This window comes from Terrapene carolina, unplaced genomic scaffold (assembly GCF_002925995.2).
Source record: "Terrapene carolina triunguis isolate 2854851 unplaced genomic scaffold, T_m_triunguis-2.0 Scaffold130, whole genome shotgun sequence".
NCBI classification, from domain to species: Eukaryota; Metazoa; Chordata; order Testudines; family Emydidae; genus Terrapene; species Terrapene triunguis.
Genome location: NW_020664481.1, coordinates 16,469,275 through 16,494,743, shown reverse-complemented (window position 1 = coordinate 16,494,743; position 25,469 = coordinate 16,469,275). Strand labels below are relative to the sequence as shown.

At 41.6% G+C, this 25,469-nt stretch overlaps 1 protein-coding gene across 1 annotated transcript in view; it reads left to right on the top strand.

The window, feature by feature from the left end:
• SLC9A8 (solute carrier family 9 member A8) overlaps positions 1-25,469 on the top strand; it is a 45,115-nt gene that overhangs the window by 3,977 nt on the left and 15,669 nt on the right. Inside the window, exons 3-7 of the mRNA XM_024207299.2 lie at positions 2,096-2,176; positions 14,123-14,181; positions 22,060-22,143; positions 23,593-23,694; positions 24,414-24,448. Of these exons, the coding sequence (XP_024063067.1) occupies positions 2,096-2,176; positions 14,123-14,181; positions 22,060-22,143; positions 23,593-23,694; positions 24,414-24,448 (361 nt within the window). The remainder of the gene's footprint in view (positions 1-2,095; positions 2,177-14,122; positions 14,182-22,059; positions 22,144-23,592; positions 23,695-24,413; positions 24,449-25,469) is intronic.

Here is a 25,469-nt window from a genome sequence, read left to right as displayed (position 1 = left end):
GTGTGTGTCAATTGGAATTTAAAAGGCTTATTCATGGTAAAGTTTCTGCATCTTTTCCTAGGGCTAAAGAGTAGGGCCACAATTCTTGGCTACATTCCAGCCCCGTTACACCACTCCAGCAGCATAATGGATCTTGGACGCGGCTGAATTTCCCTTTCCTCCCTCTTTTCCCCCTCCCCCCAGCAAAGGCGAGTTTCTAGAGCAGTGGATAGCCAGTATAAGAGCTCTGTGCTGCCCCATTCATAGCATCTGACAGAGAGTGTGGTGGGGATGAAGGAGGGTGTGGCCAGAGTGCTCTGGGCTTTGACTGTTTTGGATTGTAAAGTAGCCCCTAGACAGCTATGGGAAGCTGCCCTAAATTAGAGTAGCCGAAGGAGCTGCTTTACTTTAGGGCTGGATAGGTTCCCATCTAAGCCCAAAATTCAGCAGGCCAGAAGTGACACTGCTTAGTCTCTGGCCCCAGGTTTCTGCAGTCTGCTTATCTATTAAGACAAACCCCAGTTTAACTTCAGTACCTTGTTTGGCCAAAAGGGCCTATCTTTGTAACACTTCTTTCCATTTTATACAGCATCCTAGTAGATAAACGTGGCCCGCAAGCTCCCCTGACCTGTGTTACGGGCCCTTAATCTTCTTTGCCTTCCTTGTGTGACACTCAAACCCTCCACGAAACCATTTGAAGCATTTTCTTGTCAATCTCTTGACTGCTTCATGTCATGCCCATAGAAGAGGGTGTGGGCAGAGCAGATTAAATAGTCAATTACCAACTGGACAAACTATTGCCAAGAGAATAGGTATCAAATAGCTATGGAATTAGATGGGCAACCAACCTGCCACTCATTGTAATATCTGTACTGGTAGGAGTCCATTATCTGAGCCTACAGTTGCACCACAGTATTTCTTTTTTGTTCAAAGAAATAGAATAGAAGTAGGAAGGTGCTGGCATTTGGATCTGCTAAACAGAAATTGTATTATTAATAAGGCAGTAGTAAGAGCTGTACATTCACAAAGTGCTATATAAACATTAATTAATCGTCCAAATTCCCTCGTGAGGTAGATATTATCCCCATTTTATAGATATGAAAACCGAGATGCAGAAGGTAAGTGATTTGCCCAGGGCCAACACTTGTCAACAGTACAGCTAGTATTACTGTATATATCAGGAGTCTCTGCTCAGTTCTCTAGTCTACCAGGCCTGTTACTTGTAAATTTACTAAATGCAAAGCACGCTGTGTGTGAGGTGCCTACCAATATGAGTATAACAATGTGCAGAATTCTGAACACAGTGGCATGACTTCCATTTCTGAACAGTATAGAGGGAAAGTCCTTTTCCGTGGGACAAAGGACAATAAGGGACAAGTTCACTCATGCTGTAGGTACTTGAAAATCATTATTTTCAGTGAGGCCATATTCCAAAGGAATAGCATATAAAATAAGTGATCTGCTTGAAAGCCACAATCAACTCTAGATCAGAAGCACATCAGATTGCCCCCTTGAACAAAGACAGTTCAGTGGTAGCTAGGGGGAGTTGCTAAAGCTTACCATTAGTAAGAGCAGTTCAGAGAAGCTTTTTAGTTCTTGAGTCAGAAACAGGTTTTGTTGCAGTCTAGTTGCAGGAGCCTTGTGGAGGCTGGAAACTGAATTAGCAAAAGACCCCCAAATGATTATTTGGCACAGTGAGGTAAGGGAATGAAGATAGCCTTAGTAATTCCTTTTCTGCTTTGTCACAATTAGCTTTATCAAATATCAAACAGAGTTTAAAGACACACTCTTGGGATTGACAGGTCCATAATTTGATCCATCCCCTGTTAATTTGTGTGTGTGTGTGTGTGTTTTTATATATATATATATATGTGTGTGTGAGTGTGTGTGTGTATACATTCCCCTTCCCCTCTGACTAATTCATCTTTTAATTATTTTAACCCATTTCTAGGAATCATTGAAATATTTGAACAACAGTTTATAATCTGATTACTTTCAGATTTATTTTTTACTAGGAAAGTTTCACAGTTTGTATTCATGGAACATTGTTTAGAAGAATGTCTTTTTCTGTCCTACCAGTTACGTATTTTAATACTGTTTTACTTCTTCCCCACAGCTATCTGCATCATATTGGTGCATTTACTGATAAAATACAGACTACATTTCTTGCCAGAGAGTGTGGCTGTTGTTTCTTTAGGTGAGTATTTCTGTGACCACACTTTTAATATTTTTGAAGAAAACTTGATTTATGTTATAATATTTTTGGATAAAAATAGGGTTTACATACTTTGGTGCCCTCTTTAACTGGTGTGACAATGCCTGAACTACTTACTGTGTTCACTTCTGCGCTGACTATTACTAGAAAGATGTAGGCACACTGGACATAGTTCAGAGAAGAGCTACAGGAATTCTAGGGATGGAGGGACTAATTTATGAAAGAGTTAAAGAGCTAAGCATGTGTTATGACCCTGCAAAGTGATACATGTGAGCAGACCCTTATGGCTGTGTGGAATCCTATTGAAATCAATTGGACTCCATGAGAGCACATTTACATGGACCACTTTGCAGGACTGGGGCACTTGCTTGATGTGTTTAGTGGGGAATCATGATAACGCTCTAAATATCTGAAGGTGCAAGCACTAAGTTGGGAGACTAAATATCTCGCATGGTAAAGAGGGTATAACTGGCATTAAATTAATAAAAGGAAACTGGAATGCTAAATATCATGAGAATCTTTCTGATAGTGAGATCCATTACTTTGGAATAGTTTCCCGTAGGAGGAAGTGGAAGCCCCATCTTCGAAATGATTTGAAAACTAGACTGGACAAAGCAAAATGTGTTACTTCAGGGAACAATCCTACACCAGTTGGGAAATGGACAGAATGACCTAATATGCTTTGCAGTGTTGTAGCTGTGTTGGACCCACCTTGTCATTTGTCATTCTTAACATCTGAGAGCCAGATTTTCAAAAGAACCCTGTTCCTATTTAGGCATCTAAATGAAGTGACTAGATTTTCAAAAGTGCTCAGCACCCAGCAGCTCCCATTGTTCTTCATCAGCTGATGAATGTGATAAATCAGCCAGTAATCAAAAAGAAAAAGGAATCATCACCCAGTGCTAGTGCTAACATTATAGAATCTTCAGGTCAGATTTTCAAAAGGGCTGAGCACTGCCCTCAGAGCTCAAATGAAATTGCTGGACACTGAGCGCTTCTGAAAATGTGGCCCTGGGATTCTGTAATTTTAACGCTAGTGCTGGGTGATGGTTCCATTTTCCTTTTTTATTATTCCTACCTGACTTATCACAGTCAGCTGATTGGAAACATGAAGATTGCTACTCTGCCTTTCAGAAGTTAAAATTGGAAGAGGGCAGGAAATCACAAGGCTCAGTGAACAAGCCAAGATTAAAAAGATAAACTGGCCAGTAAGGTCAAATGACAGGATGTTGCTAGTATGCCATATTTCCTTACAGAGTGCTTTATCTTGCTGTCTAGATTTTGAGACCCTGATTCAGGAGAGAACTTAAGGATGTGCATAAGTCCATCCCTGGACAGGAAAGCACTTCAATATGTGCTTAAATCCCATTGACTTCAAAGGTGGACCTGAGTGAGGTGTAATTCTTTGCAAAACTGGGATGCATCTAGGAGGAGGGGAATACTTAACCAACTTCCTCTCGCTCATGCATCCTCATTAGCCTGGGGTAAGATACAATGGTAGCACCTGCTACCATGAATCTTATCTCCATTTATGAGGTCAGTTTATTTTAATTGCAGAAGAAATTTATGTGTGGTACATGTGATTTAACCTACTCTGAGAATATAAATTTCACTAGTAGCCTGAAAACTTGCCTGGATTACTAGATACTGAACTGTCCCTATTGTACACATGGGCTCTTTCTATGACTTGAGGCAAGAGAATGCCACCCTTAATTCAGATCTAGCTCTTCGCCACTTCTTAGTAAGTCTGAAAAGTTCACGAGCCTGATTCTGCTCTCACAGTGGTTATACATTGGTATAACTACTGATTTCTGTGCAGTTACTCCTGATTTACAAATCTGTAAATGAGAAGAGAATCAGGACTCAAGTAGATATTATATTGTCTAGAGATCCCTATCACTGAAATAGAGTATTTTACTTCATAAGTCACCTCAGGCAGCAGCTTTTCAGCTGTCTCTGTAACTGCTTACCATAATCTTTGTGCAGTGGTGATATTTTTACTTCAGTCACTAGTGGCACTCACACTGTCAGTCTAAAAATACACCACAAAGGAAAAGATGCTTAGCTATAATACTAAACTAAGGGTATGTCTTCACTACCAGCCGGATCGGCGGGCAGCGATCGATCCAGCAAGGATTGATTTATCGCGTCTAGTGTAGACACGATAAATTGACCCCCGAGCGCTCTCCCGTCGCCTCCTGTACTCCAGCTCGGCGAGAGGCGCAGGCAGAGTCAACGGGGGAGCGGCAGCAGTCGACTCACCGCGGTGAAGACACCACTGTAAGTCGATCTAAGTGTGTCGACTTCAGCTATGTTATTCATGTGGCTGAAGTTGCGTAACTTAGATCAATCTCCCCCCATCCCCCCAGTGTAGACTAGGCCTAGGAGTGTAGTAGTGTCATACCTACTGAGCAAGTAGTTCTCATCTTTCTCCTGGACTTCTGCCTGCTGCATTTTCTGGTAGGTTAACTGTGTTTTCATACAAATTCTCAAAGTTCTCTCCATCAGATTACTGTGCTGGAGGAAACAAAGCCCTCCGGTGCTTGCAAAACCTTAGGGCTTTCACAGAAATAAGAATGTTGCAACCTTCTGGGTGTTGCGCCAAAAGGATCTGAATTCAAAGTCCTTTCTAAGTGGAAAGGAAATCAGATTCTCTCCTCCCCAAGCATAAGACGTATTGCAGTTGCTTTTTAGTTCACAGTACTTGATTCATGGCACATTACATTGCCCACAGCAAGATCTATATTAGGAAATCCTTTAGCTTAAAGGGACACTCATCTGAAAAAACATATTTGGGCACAGATTAGTCTCAAATTGAGAAGCAAACAGTTCATAGACTCCAAGGCCAGAAGGGATCACTGTGATCATCAAGTCTGACCTAGATAGATTTCTGGAACAGCGGTTCTCAAAGAGGGATCCGGGGCCCCTTGAGGTTGTGCAAGCAGGTTTCAGGGGGGTCCACCAAAATAAACCCAAGAGCAGGGCTGGCATTAGACTCCCTGGGGCCCAGGGCAGAAAGCCAAAGCCCAAATCCTGCCACCCAGAGTTAAAAGCTGAAGCCTGAGCAACTTAGCTTTGCAGGGCCCCCTGTGGTCCTGGGCCCTGGGGAATTGCCCTGCTTGCTAACCCTTAATGCTGGCCCTGGCTTTTAATTTACTGGGTATTCAGAAAAACAGTTGTTGTGGCACAGGTGGACCATGAAATTTTTATATGTTGGCGGGGGGGAGGGGGGCTCAGAAAGAAAAAGGTTGAGAACCTCTGCCCTAGGGCAGGGTTTCTCAATGACTGGTGCCGGTCTCTGAGATCTTCCTGACATAGTTTAGGAAGGCAGCAAGCCAGTCCCTAGTATCAAAATGATCGAAAGACACTGTTCTAGAAGACCAAGCATTTCCTGCTGTATCTAGATTTATTCCAGCAAGAGGCAGATTATCTGTGTTTATCTAATTTAGACTGTAAGATCTTTAGGGTAGGGTAGTATCTTTTCATGTTCTGTAAAATGCCTTACATATTTCAGAAAATCTGTTTCTTTTTCCATTACTTGGTGAGGTGGTTTAGAGCAATGATGTACACACACTTTAGTGGGAATGTGGTATTTTGCTTCGACTGCAGTAAAACCAAAAGAAAATATGATATATGATGGGGTTAGAAAAGCAGCTGACAGGAAACAGGGATACATCAAACATTGACTATGACCCCTTAGGGTAATTTTCCTTTTGCATCAAGCATCAACATGAGGCTTAATAATGCTTCATTGTGAAATTATGGAATGAGATTAAATTGTTGATATTCGGTGCTTGTTAATAAGTAAATTTGCCTAATAACTATTTCCTGAATGTTTTACATTATCTGTGCTACTTGAAGAGGCACATACATTCTGGGCCAAATTCTGCTTTCAGTTACTTTACTCAAGTCAGTTGGAGTTACGGACAGTAGAATTTGGCCCAGCATGTGCAGTGTTCCCTCAGAAACTGAGTGACTTTATCATTAGGGCAAATATATTAATAGAAGTCATTGTTAGAAAGGGAGACTGCCAAAATATCTCCTTTGTGCTTTCCATATCAGAGCTTCAGTGTAGTGTTAGTCTGTTGGAGGGACAGAAGAGGATATCACCATCCCTCTTTCCCGCACCGCGCACACAACTTCTGATGAAAGGGTAGGCGTTTCGTTTGGCTCCTAATCCAGTCAGCTATCACTGTGATTTAGGTAAACTCAGATGCAATCTCCATCCTGAAATGTAACTATTCACTGATGGCTCCTGCCGGTTCGGTTTTGGCCTCTGACTCTTGGCTTATTTGAAGATTCCGCCCCTAGGGCTTCACAAACAACAGAGTTTTACTGATATGAGAAACTAAGTCAGTGTTGCTTTACTACTCCTTCTGGGGAACACTGCGCAGGAACAGCAGAGGCTCTCTCTCTCCCTTCTGCAGAGCATTCACAGCAGCAGTGGAGGACTGTGGCTAGGCCACTGTGGTCTGTACTCCTGCTCATAGCACAACCCCAATAGAGACTGCAGTGAAACTTTCTAAGATCTCTAACTAAGTAAGGCTGCTACTGCAGCTCAGGGTTTGTAATAGGTAGTGGTGGTCACAGCAAAGGCATCTAAAGATGTTTCCAAATTGGATGGAGTATAAGATTGTGGGGGAGGGATAGCTCAGTGGCTTGAGCATTGGCCTGCTAAACGCCAGGGTTGTGAGTTCAATCCTTGAGGGGGCCATTTAGGGATCTAGGGCAAAAATCTGTCTGGGGATGGGTCCTGCTTTGAGCAGGGGGTTGGACTAGATGACCTCCTGAGGTCCCTTCCAACCCTGATACTCTATGATTGTCATGGGCTCACAGGCCCCATGCTCTCTTGGCTCCCTATGATCCCTGGGAGGAACCCCCATGAATGTGACAGCCTTTCTTATGGGTCACACTCACTCTTGTGGTTAAGCTCTGGGCTCCACCTCCTTCCAGAACTGCACCTCTCTGAGCCTTCAGCATCCCTGTCTCTCACTGTGGGCCTCCTCAGGAAGTCCACTCACTTTCTGGACCCCTGGGGCCTCCACACCCAGAGGGCACAATGCAACCCCGATCTCTAGACTGCAGTGACTCTCAGCCAGCGTAAAACAGAAGGGTTTATTGAATGTCTGAACCCAGCACAGGAAGTTCTCAGGGCCCTTGAGCCTGGCACGTCTCAGCATAGTCCAGCTGGTTCTGTCTTAGTTCCAGTGGGCTCAGGCTGCTCTACGTCCCCAGTCCTTCAAGCTGATCATCCTATGTTGCCTTCCTTCTCCATCCTTTGTCTGTGGTTCCAGGCAAACAGGTTACCTGGGCCTCTTCCTTCCATCCTTTGTTCCCCCACTGACTGAAATCAGGTCACTGGGGTCCACTCTCCTCAGCCCTTTGTCCTCCCACTGACCAGAATTGGCTGACTTCCAAGATGGGGTGGGCCTCTCAGTCAGCAGTTGCTAGGGTGCCCAATCTCCAGGCCGTTGTTTGGGGTCCCAACTGCTAGGCGAGGTCACACCTGATCCTCTGCAACAAAAAACACCCTCTCCCCTCACCTCGTTAAACATGCAGCACATAGGAGAAACAGAGACACACACAGTATTTATGCAAACCATTAAGAATAGTTCCCACTTTGTCACAAGGATAATACATTCAATGCTGTTTTGAATGTGAACTATTACATAGCTGCTGTCTTTCCAAATCTAGACCTGGTGTAAGCAGGTTCAGTTGCACTGAAGTAAATAGGGGTTGTGGCCACTTACATCAGGGCTGTGTTTGGCCTTGATCTTTTGAGTCTTACCTGTTTAGTTTACCAACAGAATCACATTTTTGCTCTTGTCAGCTCTGTAGAGGAGATACAGCTTCTGCTTCATTAACAAAATTGCCAGCTAATTGCCATAATAAAGAATCCTCATTACTGGTGATGATCTGTGCAGCTGAAAGAGCTCAACTACATATTCAAGTATCCAGTTCTGCCTGTGTGCCAGAAGTTAGATATAAGCAAATGTGCTGTGGCAGTCACTGAGGGAGAATTAATAGCACAGCAGAACAGTTATTTTTATAATCGCTTTTCTGCCAATGATCATCTTCTTAATTGTTTGTTCCTTTTGCTTTTAGCAATTTCTAGCTACACTTCTCTTATGAGGGGCAGGAGATGAGTGCATTCACTGGACCAGATTCTGATCTCCCTTACTCAGATGTAAGTCCCAAGTAGCTCCATTGAAGTGAATGGAGTTACATTGGTGCAACAGCGATGGGAGATCAGAATCAGGCCCTTTGTTTATCATTGAACAGTAGCTCATTTCTCAAGCCAAAGATTATTTTCAACAAGGAGCTGGATATAAAGTTATCAAAGGAAGGACTTTTGGCCTTTGAGACTATTAACTTTCCAGCTTGCACTTTGACGAAAGCGTTGAGCAATAACATAGTAAGAAATCTGCTCTGATAAAAGTGCAGCCATTAAACTAACCTCTAAGGAAGAGCAGTTTTAGTGTCTGCTACAAAACGAGGTGGGTTTCCTCCATTATCCAAAACCAGCACAGGAGGTTTTTTTCATTCTGCATCCCTCCAAACTAATATACTGATGAATTCTATGTGGACAGCTGTCCTTCCTTTTTTATGGTAATCATAGTGGTGTCTTGCATGTTATGTAGCTAGAACTAGCTTGTACCCATTAAAAAGTCATAAGCTTGGTATAGCTTGTGCTTCCTCCCATGGGCGGTGTGTGCACCCCCCCATTTGGGAAGGCTCCTTCCATTTCCCCCCTCCTCCTTGCTCTCACCGGGTGACCCACCAATGCTGCCCTGTACCCCGACCAGACTGCCAGTGCCTGGAGCAGTCCAAAGGACCCCTGAGCCTGGGCCACCCAGAGAAGCTCTGAGCCCTGCCGTGGCCCAGCCCTGGGTCTGCAGCGGGAAGCATTAGCCAAGATTTGGGGGAGTCAGCCTACCACAGCCTCCATTACCCCCCGCCAATGCTTCTTCCCTTTACTCCTCTTTTCCACTCACACTCTGCTGCTGCCTTATGAACTTCTTATTGTTCAGTAGGCTTATGGTATTAGGGGAAACTCCCATCTACCGCTGGGGGATATTGGGACATTAGAGGTTGTCACCCCTCCTGTTCATCCTTCTTTCCTCATTGCCTTCTATTAATTTTTGTGTATAAGCAGGCTGTAAGTGCTGCATAAGCCCTGTGCTGATCCTCTGCTTGAAGCGAGTTTCACCAAGATACGCTGCACACATTTTGGGTATCTCCTGTAATAGCTGAGACAAACTGCTGGTTCTGTCCTCTCTCACAGTTCAGGGCAATTGCACCCTGTGTCTCCCCCTCTGTGGTCCAGCAAGGGCACCTACTCTAGGCTTCTCAGCCATCCCTTCTCTTTGTCAGAGACTTGCCTCGCTCTCCCTCCTGACTGGGTTTTTCCAGGCTGCACAGGTCCCTGCCTACACTGTGTTATTTGCAGAAAGCCAGATTGCCTAGATAGACCAGCATCTGCAATCTCCTCAGAGGCTATGAATAACTGTAATTGCCCATACTTACAAGTTACCACACAGTTCTTTATAAGCAAGGTGAAAGCATTACCGAGAAAACATATAAGAACTAATAAAAATTCCTATTCACATGCTAAATGTTTACCAGAGGTCACCCATCAGTCTTATGTGGCCTCAGTAAGCCAAAGTCCTTCCAACCCTTCCTAGAAAGGATTGGATCCCTCCTTAGACAGACCGACCTGTATGTTTGCTTGGTCAGAAAGCAGTCCCTGAGTCAGTTTAAATTCAGGCCATTTATCCAAAAGTCCTTTCTCTGCCTATTGGTCTCTGGAGAACCCAGTTTGAGCTAGAATATGTGAGCCTCTCCAGGTGGCAGTACATCTTTGGAGACATTACAGCCTGAGTGCATTTGCCTTATCACCCTGCACTGTTCTTAAATCTTGGGTAGGTGTGGTCATGCTCCCCTATGGAATTATATACAGTGATACATAAACTTAATACAGTAAGATCTTCCAATGATATTGCAGGAAATTGCCATGTCTGTCACAACGTCCCCTCGAAGTATTTACATCTTGAAATCCTGATGTCTGTTGTAATTCAAGTCCATTTGATCATATCTGTTACCTGCAATATCTATTTAAAAATAAAACAAATGCAAACTTCAGTGTTAGATTTAGAGCAGAGTTGCAAACTTCTGCTTTCCCAGGGCAAGAGATTATTTTTCCCAGGCAAGGTAAAATATACATACATATATATTTATCATCATGGAAAAGATAAATGGGTAAATTTTGATTTATTTATATTGTAGTTCTCCAAGTAGGGACTGTCTGTTACTCTAAGTTTGTGCAGTGCATGGCACAATGGGGCCTTAGTACGTTCCTCTTTAGGCATTACTATAGTAAACGTGATTAGTAATAAATAATTTGTGCCTAAACTGGTAAATTTTCATGAAGGTTTTGCAAAACTGATTTAGAGGCACGCACTAACTGTTTTTATCACATTGTCTTAACTACTTGATGAATTCCTAAAAGCAGTTTGTAATAAAGTCATGTAATAAATGAACTTTGCAACACTACAGAAGACTAAAGATTATAGTTTATATTTATTATGTTGATAAAGATTCTACCATTTTAATGCAGTTGCATATAAAACAAATAAAAGGAAGTATTTCTTCACACAACGCACAGTCAACCTGTGGAACTGTTTGCCAGAGGATGTTGTGAAGGCAAAGACTATAACAGGGTTCAAAAAAGAGCTAGATAAATTCATGGAGGATAGGTCCATCAATGGCTGTTAGCCAGGATGGGCAGGGATGGTGTCCCTAGCCTCTGTTTGCCAGAAGCTAGGAATGGGCAACGGAGGATGGCTCACTTGATGATTACCTGTTCTGTTCATTCCCTCTGAAGCACCTGGCATTGGCCACTGTCAGAAGACAGGATACTGGGCTAGATGGACCTTTGGTCTGACTCAGTATGGCCATCCTTATGTTCTAAAGCTAGAAAGGATATATCTATTCTTTGCGAATAAGCCACCAAAGAAATATACACAAGCATTATAAAAAGGTTATTAGCAAACATACAGATGTTATATCATCATTGCTAGTGTGACTACAGCTTTGAGAGGTAGTTGAAGTGTTAGATTAGAATGTAACAGATTGCATTCTTTGACAAATCGCTACCCAGAGGTGTCAGGAGTAAGAAATAAACAGGGAATGAAGACAGTAATTAAAATAGATGCAGGAGATATGTTGACTGCAGAGGTTTCAAGTAATAAGCTAAGTCGCTACCATTTCCCAGAGTCAAACAAAGCTAAAGTGGAAAGTTCTCTGAACAAATTTCAGGAACTGGTACAACAGACAGTGATTTTTCTGGTGCCCTGATCAGAACAGGGAGCATAATGTTTTTTTTAAGAGGGAACAAAAGGCTTGGTGAAAGGCCTTCCAATGCCCATGCAACTATTGTGTGGTGCAGCTTGTGATTCAGCTCTTCCATCTTCCCAGAAAAAGAAGTTCTCCCAGATGGGGCAAATCTATTCATGCATCCTGAACACACAACTAGATACCTGTGGATGTAGAAAGCTAAAATCGATAGAGGGCCTCAATTCCTATGAGGTTCTGAACAACATCTGTTGGATGCTGAGCATCCTCCACCCCTCTTGACATCAGTAAGAGTAAAGGGTGCCCAGCAAGCACCTTGAAGGTTTGGACACATGCCAGGTTGCCTGTGCCCCTTCTTCAGTGCTCCTTTGCTCCATTACTCATGTGTACCTAACTGTGTAGTGGTGGTGTGGTGGAGAGCAGATTGAATTGACCTAGACTGTTAGCCACCCCTCAGTCAATGACAGATTAGTGTGTAAACCCAGGCTATAGCTCAACTCTCTTATCTGGAGCAATTTGAAAGTCATATATTTACCCTCAGTGTTTGATGATAAATGTTATATAACATCTTTCATATCCACTTCCCGGTATTAATAATGTTACTACAAAATTATATGTTGCAATATCTAAAGTAATTACAGAGCAGCAGAGGGAGAAAGAATCCTTCCCTGGGCCATATCTATACAATCATTTCCTCTTCCAGTTTCCACCGCTTCTTCCTCCTGAATGTTCCATTTGTATCCACCTTCCACTCGTCTCTTCATGCCTTTGTGATTGCTTCTGCTCCACACCTGTAATTCCCTCCCAATAATTATTCACTAAGTCACTTCCTTCTTGTCACTAAAGTACCCCCCTTAAAACACTTATTCCAGCGCGGGGAGCTTCTCAATGAAAATCTATCAAACATAGAAAGTTCGTTTGAAAAATACACTTCTTGAAGTCTCTGCTGCTGATTTTTGCTTCATATATGTGGGTTATACTGTTTTTCTCATTTGGAATGTATTTTCCCTGGGGTATATTCTGTCATCAGTACTGTTTCTAACACAGTCAAGCCTACTGTTGGTGCTCAGCAAATAATAATCAATTTCCCAGTCATTGGCTTCCAACGTAGCTCCCATCCCAGAGTGGAAGGGCTACAAATTGGTAATGGGACTTATGAATTACCATGGCAGATTCCATCCTGCATCAAAGAACAGCAGATCTTTGATGTTCCTGTATTAACATTTTGTTTTTGGTCTCCTTTCAAACCATCTCACTGAGCAATTATTTGTATCCGCTTGGACAAGCCCCTTGAAATATTTTTGTATGAAAGAAGGCTTAGTCCTCATGGAACATCATGTGTATGATGCATCCATCAGGAGTGGTCCATGTGATGCTATTGTGAAATTCTTTTGATAACTACAGTGTGACAGAATAAAAATTACATCAGTTTCCTTGAAAACATACTTTAAAACTTCTTAGTTACTTAGTCATCTTGTACTTTTCATGCACTGTATTTCACCTTTCCCAAGCGCTATCATTTGATTATTACACCCACACACTGTAAACAAACAGAGAAACACAAAAACGGAGTCTGAGTAACGAGATGAAGCCTCATCCCTTTCTGTAATCCGTTTGGGGCAGGCTATGAATTATGCCCCTGACTCACACTAAAACCTAGTTTGAAGTCTTCATTCAGATCTCTCTGGAGATGCATTCGGTGGGAGAGCATCATGAGCTTTAGCAATTCAGCCTTTAACATATTTGGTTAGGTTAGTAATTATTCTATAAAATGACCACGTGTGAAATGGGCAATATATTTAATACCTGCTGGTGACTTTTACAGTATGTCCACCCATTTGAGGAGTGGTTCTGTCAGATTCCCCACTCTGATCAGAAGTGGGCCTAGTTTGCTGCTTCTTGCTCACATCAGGGTGAAATCCATCTCTTTGCAGAGGGTCTGTGCACTCTCATTTTCCACTCCTGCCCTGTTCTGATGGTTTAAATGGCCTTCAGTGTTGTGCAGACCTAGTGCTGATACAAGGTTGGATTTCACCCATCAGTCCCTATTTGAATAATTGACTCAGTAGGAAGAGAAATAGGGTTTCTCATTTGCATACAGATGAACCTTTTTAAGTAAATAAACCTGCTGTTCACACTTGATGAAAGAAATGAAAAACAAACAAACAAACAAATTGCAAAGTTACAAAAGTGTTCTCCAAAATCTATTTTCCTTATTAGTTGTGAACAAAACCCCCTCAAAACTTGTGTACAGCATTTAAATATCCTATCTGGTAATCTTTGGTGCAGTATGAGCATGTTTTATTTTGAAATGTACTACAGAAACTTTAGTAAGACAGAAACAGTCCTCTAATATGCTGTTCTAGGAATGGGAAAATGTTTTGCTTTATTTATATCTTGCCTTGTCTTTTGCTTTTAATAATGTTGTTTAGTATATGCAGAAAATAGGTCTATGGAGTTGCAAATAACAATTTAAGATCCTCTCGACAGAGAGTCAGTGACAGTAACCTGAAGAGTTATGTGTTTCATGATTAGTGAATTAAGAATGTTCTTTCTCTCGCTCTCTCCCTCCAGGTATCCTCATGGGAGCATTTATAAAAATTATAGAGTCTCAAAAACTGGCCAACTGGAAGGTATATTTGAAGCAATTCCTTTTTAATTGTAGTCATGTTCTCTGGGATTTTTTAAATGTTGATTATTGTTTGCAATATCAATTATTTTAGGCTTAGTTCCGAACGGTGGTTTTTTGGTTTTTTTGGGGTGGTGGTTGGTTTTTTTGCTGCATACCATGGTTGTTTTCGAATAACCACAACCAGATACTTGTGTTTCCCTGTTAAGGGCCTGATCCTGCTGGATAGTAGGTACCTTCTCCGAGGTGTCTTGCCTCTTCTATTCCCATTGAATTAAATGGCAATAGAGGGTGCTCAGTATCTTGCAGGATTGGAACAATTTTAGTAAGGAACAAAGTTCAATTATTTTTTCTTAACAACTCCCCTTCTGGTTGAATCAACGTGCTTGGTACTGTCACTGTGGTCGGTCAGTAGTGTAGGGGCTCTTCTTATAAAATACTGTTCTTATACTCATGCAAATGCAATTTTTTTTGCCTGTGACTGTCGAGCCAGCCTTGGCAGAGAAGAGCAGAAACCCTTCATCAAAACTGTTTTGCTAAAAATCAAAAGAAGCTGCATTTACTGAGTTTATATTTTTAAAATGGCTTTAGGTTTTGAAAATTTAGCAATTGACTGTGTTTAGCACCAATGAGTAATAAATCAAACCCTTCCTTAAAACACTCGCATTTTGCACTCCATGTTTCTTGGGAACCCCTAGAATTGTTTACCGATAAATGCTACAGAAGCCAGAGGTGCTTGGAGCAGCAGCATTTTCCATACTCTGGGAGCCATGTTGGAAAAGTCACAGAGCAAAGCAGGGCATGCACATGAGTCCTGTTTCCAGGACTTAACAGAGGTGAAGTAGTTGTGCAGAGGGGCTGGCTTTGTGCAGATGTCCCAGGACTCACACCCTCCATGAGGTTTCTAGTCTGTGCCTCTGCATAACTGTAAAGCCCTCCCCATGAGAGGAGAATGCTACAGCAGTGACTCCATGAGGTGAATCCTACAGTTATAGGAGGATTTTATCCCCTGCAGGCTAACCTGCATCAGGAAAGCATTTCGCTCTTGATTATTTGATGTTTTACTGCTGATTTATTTTAAGATAATTTAATCTTTAAGCGTTTGTCCTCAACAGCCTCTGTGCTGTTGAGGAGGATGAAAGTGTTGGGAAGGAGAACATCAAACTGGAGTGGAGGGAAACAATCCCATAGTTAGGACCCTCATTCCAGATGATGTCATGGTATCCTCTCACACTGAGGATGCCCCTCCAGGGTAGGGAACTCTAGTTATTAGGAAGAGACAGGTAATAATAATGGGGGATTTGGTCATTAGAAATATAGATGGTTGAGTTTATGATGACTGGGAGAACCGCATGGTGAATTGCCTGCCAGGTGCAAATCTCTTGCAGATCTCTTAAGACATCTAGACAGACTTTATGTGCAGTGTGGAGAGGAGCCGGTGGTCGTGGTACATGCAGGTAGGAATGACATAAGAAAAGGTAGGAAAGAGGTCCTAGAGGCCAAATTTAGGCTGCTAGGTAAGAGATTAAAGTCCAGGAGCTCCATAGTATCCTTCTCTGAAATACTTCCAGTTCCACATGCAGGGCCTGTTGGACAGGCTGAACTGCAGGGTCTCAATGCATGGATGAGCTGATGGTGTAGGGGGAAGGGGTTTAGATTTATTAGTAACTGGGGAATCTTTTGGGAAAGGAGGAGCCTATATAGGAAGGATGTGCTCCACCTAAACCAAAACAGAACCAGATTGTTGGCATGTAAAATTAAAAAAATCATAGAGGAGTTTTAAACTAAGGGCTTGGGAAAGCCAACAGGTGCGGAAGAGCACTTGGTTCAGACAGCGACATCCCTTAGGGGAAGATCTATTAATGGGGATTCTCTATATCCTAGTAAAGAGGAGAGGATAGAAGTTGATAAAGTACAGGTAGGAACTGAAGAGAAACAATCAAATGAACAAGAATCCCATTCAGTTACATCACATGAAGGCAGACAGGTAAATTTTGACAATTTTTATAAGTGCTTGCATACAGATGCTTGAAGTCTCAGTAATAAGATAGTTGAACTCAAGTGCCTGGTATTAAATAAGGATATTGATATAATAGGCATGAGAGAAACTTGGTAGAATGATGATAATCAATGGGGCATGGTAATATCAGGGTACAAAATATATAGGAATGACAGAGTAGATCGGGGTTTCAAACTCAAATGACCACGAGGGCCACATGAGGACTAGTGCATTGGCATGAGGGCCGCATCACTGACACACACCCCCCTCGCTGCCCCTGGCTCTGCCCCCACTCCACCCCTTCCATGAGGCCCCGCCCCCGTCTCTTCTCCACCTCCTCCCCTGAGCGTGCGGCTCCCTGCTCCTCCGCCCCTCCCTCCTGGAAAGTGCTAAGTGATACCAACAGTAATGCACCTCACTCAAAGGACAAAACATACACTTAGTTAGATTTACTTCTGTTAAAGCCCCCCCACTGCACTGGGTGCACCACCACTCCACCCCTGCTCTGCCTCTTCCAGGGGTGGCAGGTTTGTAGAAATTTTGGTGGTGCCCAGAACCTGCCCCCCCAAACTCCGCCCCCACCTGCCTAAGGCTCTGGGAGGGAGTTTGGGTGGGGGGGTGCAGGCTCTGGGATGGAGTTTGGGGATAGGAGGGGGTGCAGGGGTGAGGGCTGGGGATGAGGGGTTTGGGTCATTGAAGAGGGTCGCGGCATTGGAGAGGCTCAGAACTAAGGCAGAAGGGAAGGGGAAGGGCAGTGCCCTGGCCTTAGTGGAGGGGGGGCACTAGGACCCTGCGGCAGCAGGTGATGCCGGAAGCCGGCAGAGCTGAGCGGAGTCAGCATGAGCTGCAGGCTCCGGGCAGTGAAGGGGCAGCAAGTGAGCCCGGGGGACACTCGGGGGAGATGCGTGGGGGTGGCAGGCAGGGCCGGGGGAGAGACCCGGCCCCAACATTGGGGAGCAGGGAGCTTAGCTGCCATATAAAATAACTTCGGCGGGCGGGGCGGGGAGCTCATGCGGCCCACAGGCCGCGTGTTTGAGACCCCTGGAGTAGATCATGCTATTGGGGAAACGGCACTATATGTTGAAAGAAAGCATAGAGTCAAATATAGTCAAAATCTTAAAGGACTCAAACTGTACCATAGAATCTCTATGGATAGAAATTCCAGGCTTGAATTATAAGAGTATAGCAGAAGGAATATACTACTGACCACCTGACCAGGATGGTGATGGTGAATGTGAAGTGCTCAGGGAGATTAGAAAGGCTATAAAAATAGCAAACTCAATAATAATGGGGAATCTCAACTATGCCTGTATTGACTGGGTACATGTAACCTCAGAACAGGATGCAGAGATAAAATTTTTAGACTGCTTTTTGGAGCAGCTAGTCCTGGAACCCACAAGGGGAGTGGCAATTCTTGATTTAGTCCTAAGTGGAGCACAGGATCTGGTCCAAGAGGTGACTGTAGCTGAACCACTCGGTAATAGCAACCGTAATGCAATTAAATTAAACATCCTTGTAAGGGGGAAAATACCAAAGAAGCCCACCGCAGTAGCATTTAATGTCAAAAGTGGGAAATACACACAAATGAGGAAGATAGGTAAACGGAAATTAGAAGGAACAGTCACAAGAGTGAAATGTCTACAAACTGCATGGAAACTTTTTAAAAACACCACAATAAAGGCTCAAATTAAATATATACCCCCAATTAAAAAAAATAATAAGAGGACCAAAAAATGCCACCATGGCAAAACAGAATAAAAGAGTTGGTTAGAGGCAAAAAGGCATCCTTTAAAAATGGGAAGTCAAAGCCTACTCAGGAAAATACAATGGAGCATAAACTCTGGGAAGTCACGTGCAAAAGTATAATTATGCAGGCCAAAAAAGAATTTGAAACGCAAAATTAAAAGACACAAAAACTAACAGCAATTTTTTTAAAAATATATCAGAAGGAGGAAGCCTGCCAAACAATCAGTGGGGCCACTGGACAATTGAAGTGCTAAAGGAGCACTCAGGGAAGACAAGGCCATTGTGGAGAAGCTAAACAAATTATTTGGATCAGTCTTAACTGCAGAGGATGTGAGGGAAATTCCCACAACTCTGAGCCATTCTTTTAGGTGATAAATCTAAGGAACTGTCCCAGACTGAGGTGTCAGTAGAGGAGGTTTTGGAACAAATTGATAAATTAAACAGTAATAAGTCACCAGGACCAGATGGTATTCACCCAAGAGTTCTGAAGGAACTCAAATATGAAATTGCAGAACTACTAACTGTGGTATATAACCTATCACTTAAATCAGCTTCTATACCAAATGACTGGAGGATAGCTAATGTGACTCCAATTTTTCAAAAAGTTTCCAGAGGTGATCGGCAATTACAGGTTGGTAAGCCTTACCTCAGCACTGGGCCAATTGGTTGAAACTGTGGTGAAGAACAGAATTATCAGACACAGATGAACACAATTTGTTGGGGAAGAGACAATATTCCTTTTGTAAATGGAAATCATGCCTCACCACTCTATTAGAATTCTTTGAGGGTGTCAACAAACGTGGACAAGGGTGGTCCAGTGGATATAGTGTATGTGGGCTTTCAGAAAGCCTTTGACAGGGTGCCTCAACAAAGGCTCTTAAGCAATCATGGGATAAAAAGGAAGGTCCTCTCATGGATCAGTAACTGATTAAAAGTCAGGAAACAAAGGATCGGAATAATTGGTCAGTTTTCCGAATGGAGAGAGGTAAATAGTGGTGTCCCCCAGGGATCTGTACTGGGACCTGCGCTGATCCACATATTCATAAATGATCTGGAAAAAAGGGGTAAACTGAGGTGTCAAAGTTTACAGATGATGCAAAATTACTCAAGATAGTTAAGTCCAAAGCAGACTGCGAAGAGTTACAAAATCTCACAAAACTGGGTTACTGGGCAACAAAATGGCAGATAAATGCAAAGTAATGCACATTTGCAATCATCATCCCAACTATACATACAAAATGATGGAGTCTAAATTAGCTGTTACCACTCAAGAAAGAGATCTTGGAGTCATTGTGGATAGGTCTCTAAAAATATCTGTTCAGTGTGCAGCTGCATCAAAAAAAGCTAACAGAATATTAGGAAAGGGATAGATAATAAGACAGAAAACATCATAATGTCAGTATATAGATCGATGGTATGCCCACATCTTGAATACTGCATACAGTTCTGGTTGCCGCACCTCAAAAAAGATATATTAGATATAAATGGAAAAAAGTACAGAGGTCAACAAAAATTATTAGGGGTATGGAACAGTTTCCATATGAGGAGAGATTAAAATACAGGGACTATTCAGCTTGCAAAAGAGATGACTAAGGGGAGATACAATAAAGGTCTATAAAATCATGAATGGTGTGGAGAAAAGTGAATAAGGAAATGTTACCACTTCACATAACACAAGAACCAGAGGTCACCCAATGAAATTAATAGGCACCATGTTTAAAACAAAGGGAAGTACTTCTACACACAAAGCACAGTCAACTTGTGGAACTTATTGCCAGAGGATGTTGTGAAGGCCAAAAATATAATGGGCGCAAAAAAGAATTAGATAAGTTCATGGAGGATAGATCCATTAATGGTTATTAGCCAAGATGGTCAGGTCAAGATGACTCACTCGATGATTGCCCTCTGAAGCATCTGGCATTGGCCACAGTTGGAAGACAGGACACTGCTAGATGGACTTCAGACCCACTAGAGCCATTCTTATGATCTTAATTTGTTTCAAAGGATGTAACAATCCATTAAAAGTAGTATTTCCGGTGTGGAACAGCAGCATGTTGAGGTGCAGGTCAAGGTGACACTGGCTAGGAAGCAAACAAGGTCTTGGATAGCAGTTTTATTATTTATTGAACTTGCACTGCATTCAGTACAAACATAAGGAAACCCATCCTTGCCCTAAGAATTTTACAACTTAGATTTCTTGCAGCCAAGTCTGAGTTAGAGATCAGCAAAGCTTGTACTTACTTTCATATGATTCTTGGTGGCTAAAACAGACACCATAATCACCTGCTTGTCCTGTGCTTAAATTCGTCCTCTTCTTTTCCTATGCTCTCACTTTTACCTAGATTTAAAAAATTGTAATACTAAAGAAAGAATGTGTTTAGTGGGTAGCCTAGTGTACAGTTATTAAATCAGAGTGAAAACCTGGTATTATTAGATATTACTAAACTGAATTTCATATAAAGGAAAAATCTAATAAATTATATTTCCATGAAATAAACTTCAGTGTGAGAGATGAGTTTCGTATGCTGATGAGTCCACATAAATCCTCTGTGTTAAGAAGGTAAATTCATTACATGTGCAAATGTGAATGAGGTTTTAAATAGATAAGTGTTTCTGTTTTGCAGGGTGATACTAGGAACAAAGTTGCAGTTTGTCCTTGCAAGGATACAGCGTAGGAGTTACAGTGTCAGGACTTAATATTGTTCAACCTGGATTTAAAGAATCCTTGTTGCTGTTTATAAAGGCAGCAGGCTTCTTAGGCAGTGCCCCTGGAATCTTCAGGGAACCAGGGGATGTAAAGAGAACCACACTGGGCCAAAGATTGTGCACGAATGATTCAGCTTCTTTGCTCAGAGTGCCAGCAAAAAAAAAAAAAAAAAAGCCATTTTTGAGGGTGGCTTTTTGTAAGGCAGTGCAGCCCAAGTGCTTAGAGTAGAGGACAAGGAGTCAGGAGACTTAAGAGCCTGATTCTCATTTACATTAAAGCTATGTCAACACAGCAAGCTAGGGATCTGATTGTCTTGCTCGTGTACACATACTCGTGTTAGCTCTCATCAAGCTAGTGTGAGTATAAATAGCTGCGGAGCTGCACTAGCGCTGGTAGCGGCAGTGGAGGCATTGATGAGCTGTGCTGAGTACTTACCTGTGATGAGTATGTACTTGGCATGTCTCAGCCATGCCTGTGCTACTGCTACCAGTGCTACTGTGCATACGCTGCTATTTATAGCCATGCCTAGCGTAATGATAGTATGTGCACATGAGCAGGGGAATCACACCCCTAGCTTGCAGTGTAGAAATAGCCTAAGGCTCATTTACATCACTGTGACAGTGTAAAAGGGCATTAACCTGGACATAAATTACATTTGCAAATGTGACTCAAGCCCTTTAAATTTTTTCATTGGCATCCTGTGAGCCTGATTTAAAGCTCATGGAAATAAATGAGTCTTTTCATTGACTGCAATGGACTTTGGATCAGGCCCTATGTGACCTTGATCTCTTTCTTCATTGTTTTCTCTCTCTGTAAAGAAAGGGATAATAAAGTTTACTCACCTTTTGTAAAGCACTGTGAGGTCTTCACTTTAGAAATGCAAAGTATTTAAATGCACATGTGCCCACCAGGAACTGTACTGAGACGATGAACTGATTTCACATGGTCCCCTGATCAGCTATCTAATGGCAACAGTATTTGGCAATTACTGTCCTGGACTAGATTCAGATCAGTGACCTAAAGGTGAAAGGTGTGTCCTTTTAGCATTTTCCACCAATTTCCTTTCAGGCTTTGAAAGCCTGCAATAAAAATGGTAATGCTTCTGTAATATAGAAACATTTTTCTTTTTTGCAAGCAGTCTGTTTTCCATACAGTACATTTGGGAACAGTGGTTCATGATAAATAACATGTCCTGTCTCAAACATCAGGTAAAAAAGTTATTTAAAAGGCAATCCTACGGTTGTTTACCATCTGTAATCCTCTTTTATTTAGTGGTGGAAAATGAGACAGGTTAAATATAATTTGTATTTTCAAGTATTTTTGCTTCTTAAAAATGTTTCCATTTAGATAGAAACTTGAAGGGACTAGATTTGGTATTATTTCAGTTATTGTGCAGTCCTTGAAATCCCTTTGCGTTTTTTATTTTGCAGGAGGAAGAAATGTTTCGTCCAAATATGTTTTTTCTTCTCTTGCTTCCACCTATTATATTTGAATCTGGATATTCATTACACAAGGTGAGATACTGCCAGGTAATCATTTTACAACTTGATCTCTCCTTTGGACCAAATTCTGCCTCAGTTACTGTGATGCAACTCTGGAATAATTGCATTGAATTCCACCATACTTACACTCATGGAATTGAGAGTGGAACTTGGCCTCTTGGACCCAGAATGCAGGGCATGTAGTTTCTGCTCATATTAACTGAGCATTGGCAATGTACTAAGTACTATAAAAACATAAAGAGTCATGTTCCATTCTCCAAGAAGTTTCTAATGTGATGCAGGCAAATCAAGGAAGAAGGATCTAAGAAGAAACCTTGGCTATGTCTACACTGGCAATTGAATGACAAAACTTTTGTCTTTCAGAGGTGTTAACCCCCCGCACCCTCCAAAAGACAAAAGTTTTGCTGCGACAAGTGCAGGTGTGAACAGCGTATTGTCGGCAGGAGAGCCGACAAACAGCGGCTACACTGCGCGACTTTTAGCGACACAGCCATGTCGCTAAAAGCTGTGTAGTGTAGACATAGCCCTAGAGAGTTTTCTCTTCCTTTTTAGAACTTGGCTGTAGTGTCCACACTTTAAGCCTTTGCTTTGGGCTTGGCTGAAGTCAAGAAGGCCCTGTTGTATTTTAGTGACAAGCTGGAAGACACATTCCTTGCCCCAAAGAGTTTAAAATCAAAGCTATTGGCCCTAAATAGGAAGTAAATATATTAAAATATATTCTTCATGTTATTAAAAAAACAGATGGGTTTTCTTGTTACAACATATTGGGAGGTACTTTTAGCTGCTCAGCTCTTTAATAACAGCTTAAATCTGAATGAACTTTTAATTCCATGATTAATATCAGCCAGGGCTTCTAGTATCACTGTGTGGAGAATCTTAATAACCATACTGAGCTAAATGAGAATTAGATCCTGCATAAAGAAGACCAGGAAAGAGATTAGTGTAATCTATTTTAATTATTAGGAGTAAAGTAAGTTTGTGCAATGAAATAAAATTTCACTTTAATCATACTTGTAAAGTACAAACATCAAAATGTATTAGTTTTAAAAAAGTATTGCACATAAAGGATTTCCAGATTTATAGTAGGAGAATATGTATTTAATTTGAAGGATGTAGAAGAAAATAACAAAACAAGCAAGGAGATTCTGAGTTAAGGGTGAAACTCTGTTCGTAAAGGGTCAAGACTGATAGAAATAAACGAAGGCCTCCCAGCTGTGCTTTGGTACATGTGTATGCACACTGTCAAAGCAAGTCTTGTAAATGTCTTTCCCCTGCCTGCTTCGTATAGATATGAATATGGGTACATTGAGCCCAGTCCAACCAAGTGCTAAGCACAGATAACCCAGCAATTGGAGGACAAATATATAGGAATCTGCTTTTAACTTCTTAGGTTGTTTTGGGGATTTTTAGTTTTACAGTTTATTTTCACTACCTCACTCTGTCTTGCTTTTGTGTTTTCAGGGTAACTTCTTTCAGAACATAGGTTCCATCACTCTGTTTTCTGTGTTTGGCACAGCAATTTCAGCTTTCATTGTAGGTGGAGGAATTTATTTTCTGGGTCAGGTAAGAAAAATGTCTTTGAAACTCCTGCATGTAATAGGATGGTCCTTCGAAAGCCCATTCTTTCAAAGAAGGGTCAATAGTCAATGGAAAAGATTATATAAAACAGGAACTGATGATAAGCTTTACATTACCATGTATCCCACACATTACGTTACAAAAAGCGGGGGAAGGTCTATCAGTGTATGTAATTTCCTAGTTAGCTCCTGAAGTCAGGCAACTGAGGTGCACAAAAGGTGTATCAAGGTGGAAAAGTGCATTAAACAGGAGAATCAGAATGAATTGCTTTTTCAGAAATGCAGCATGGGCTAAACTAAAGAAGTGATCATAGGACCGGAGTAAGGCACCTCTATGAGTTCTAATCTTAGCTCTGTCACGGACTCACAGAATAGCTTGGGCAACTTCATTTAATCTTTCTCCTATCTCTTATTTCCTCATCTCTACAATGGGGCTAACAATAATTCCCTACCTCACTGATGTCCTGTGAGTTCTAGTTAGAATTTACAGTCTGTAAAGCACTTCTTGGGTATTAATTATTAATTTATTATAACATTTTTATCATTTTGCTGTCTGATGCACACGTGTACATCAGGATTAAAGTGAAGTTTGAAACAAAGCTTCTTATGAAATTATACTAAATGTATACCTAGTAAAACTAATAAAATGAAATCTTTACACAGCTGATTGTAACTTTTTTTTTTTTTTTTGGCCTGTCCTTTTAGGCTGAGGTAATTTATAAACTGAACATGACAGACAGGTAAGTTCTTGGTAAAATTGCCTAGTATCTTCCAAGAGGCATTCTTCAAAATACTGCAGTAGATGTGATGAACAGTACTCGCCCAGGTGTTCTGATTGTGTTCTGGATCGCTTAGATTTAATATCACTTGTAAAATCATTAATCAGAATTAACATTTTTAATTCTTGTAATGCCTTTTTCCTAATGAAGTATATTAAGACTTACTAATCGATAGCATTATCTGATCAAAGTGACTGGAGCAGCAGAAACACAATAACGAACAGCTTGGCACAAAAATATTTTCACAGTATTTTTTTCCTTGCAAAATCTTTTTTTTCTTCAAAATTAAAATGTGTAAATTGTGATGTGTGTTTGATAACCTGACATAATTAAAATATATTATAAAGGGATGGCCTCCTTACCCAGAGCTTCTCCTTAAACAAGGAGTGAACTTGTGAGAATTAATACCATAGACTTTTCAGAGCACTTGGCTGGCAAAGGCTCAACATAGTTTTCTAGAAACTCCCCAAACTGCACAAGAGGTCAGATTTCTGCTCTTGGTTACACTAGTATAAATCCAGTGTAACTGGATGGAGAACTTGCATTTACTTTTTTGTTTTTTTGTTTTGGTTTGTCTTTTACCGTGTACACAAGCACAGAAGATTTGTATTAAAGTCCACAAATCTGTTGGCTTAGTCAGAACCAGGAAACGTGACAAGAAGAAGTATGCATGAACTGCAAATGTCTTCCTTACTGGCTCCAGCATCTGGCTTTGCACAGCTGACAGCTCTTGATTTTGTGGTCTCTACCTTTTGGTATAAGATCTAAGGAAGCTTTAGCATCTTTTTTTAAATGTTTCCCTTTTGTGCTACATAGCAGGAGTATTGTAAGTAGCAACTGATAGCATGGCTAAACCAGCTCCTTGTTTTGGTCTGACTCAGTCTTTTCTGTTAGTCGCCTAGTCTACGAATAAGTATGTGAGAGTCAGTTCCTATGTCAGGGGTTTTTCTGACAAAATAATTAAGTTCCCCACTATGTATGC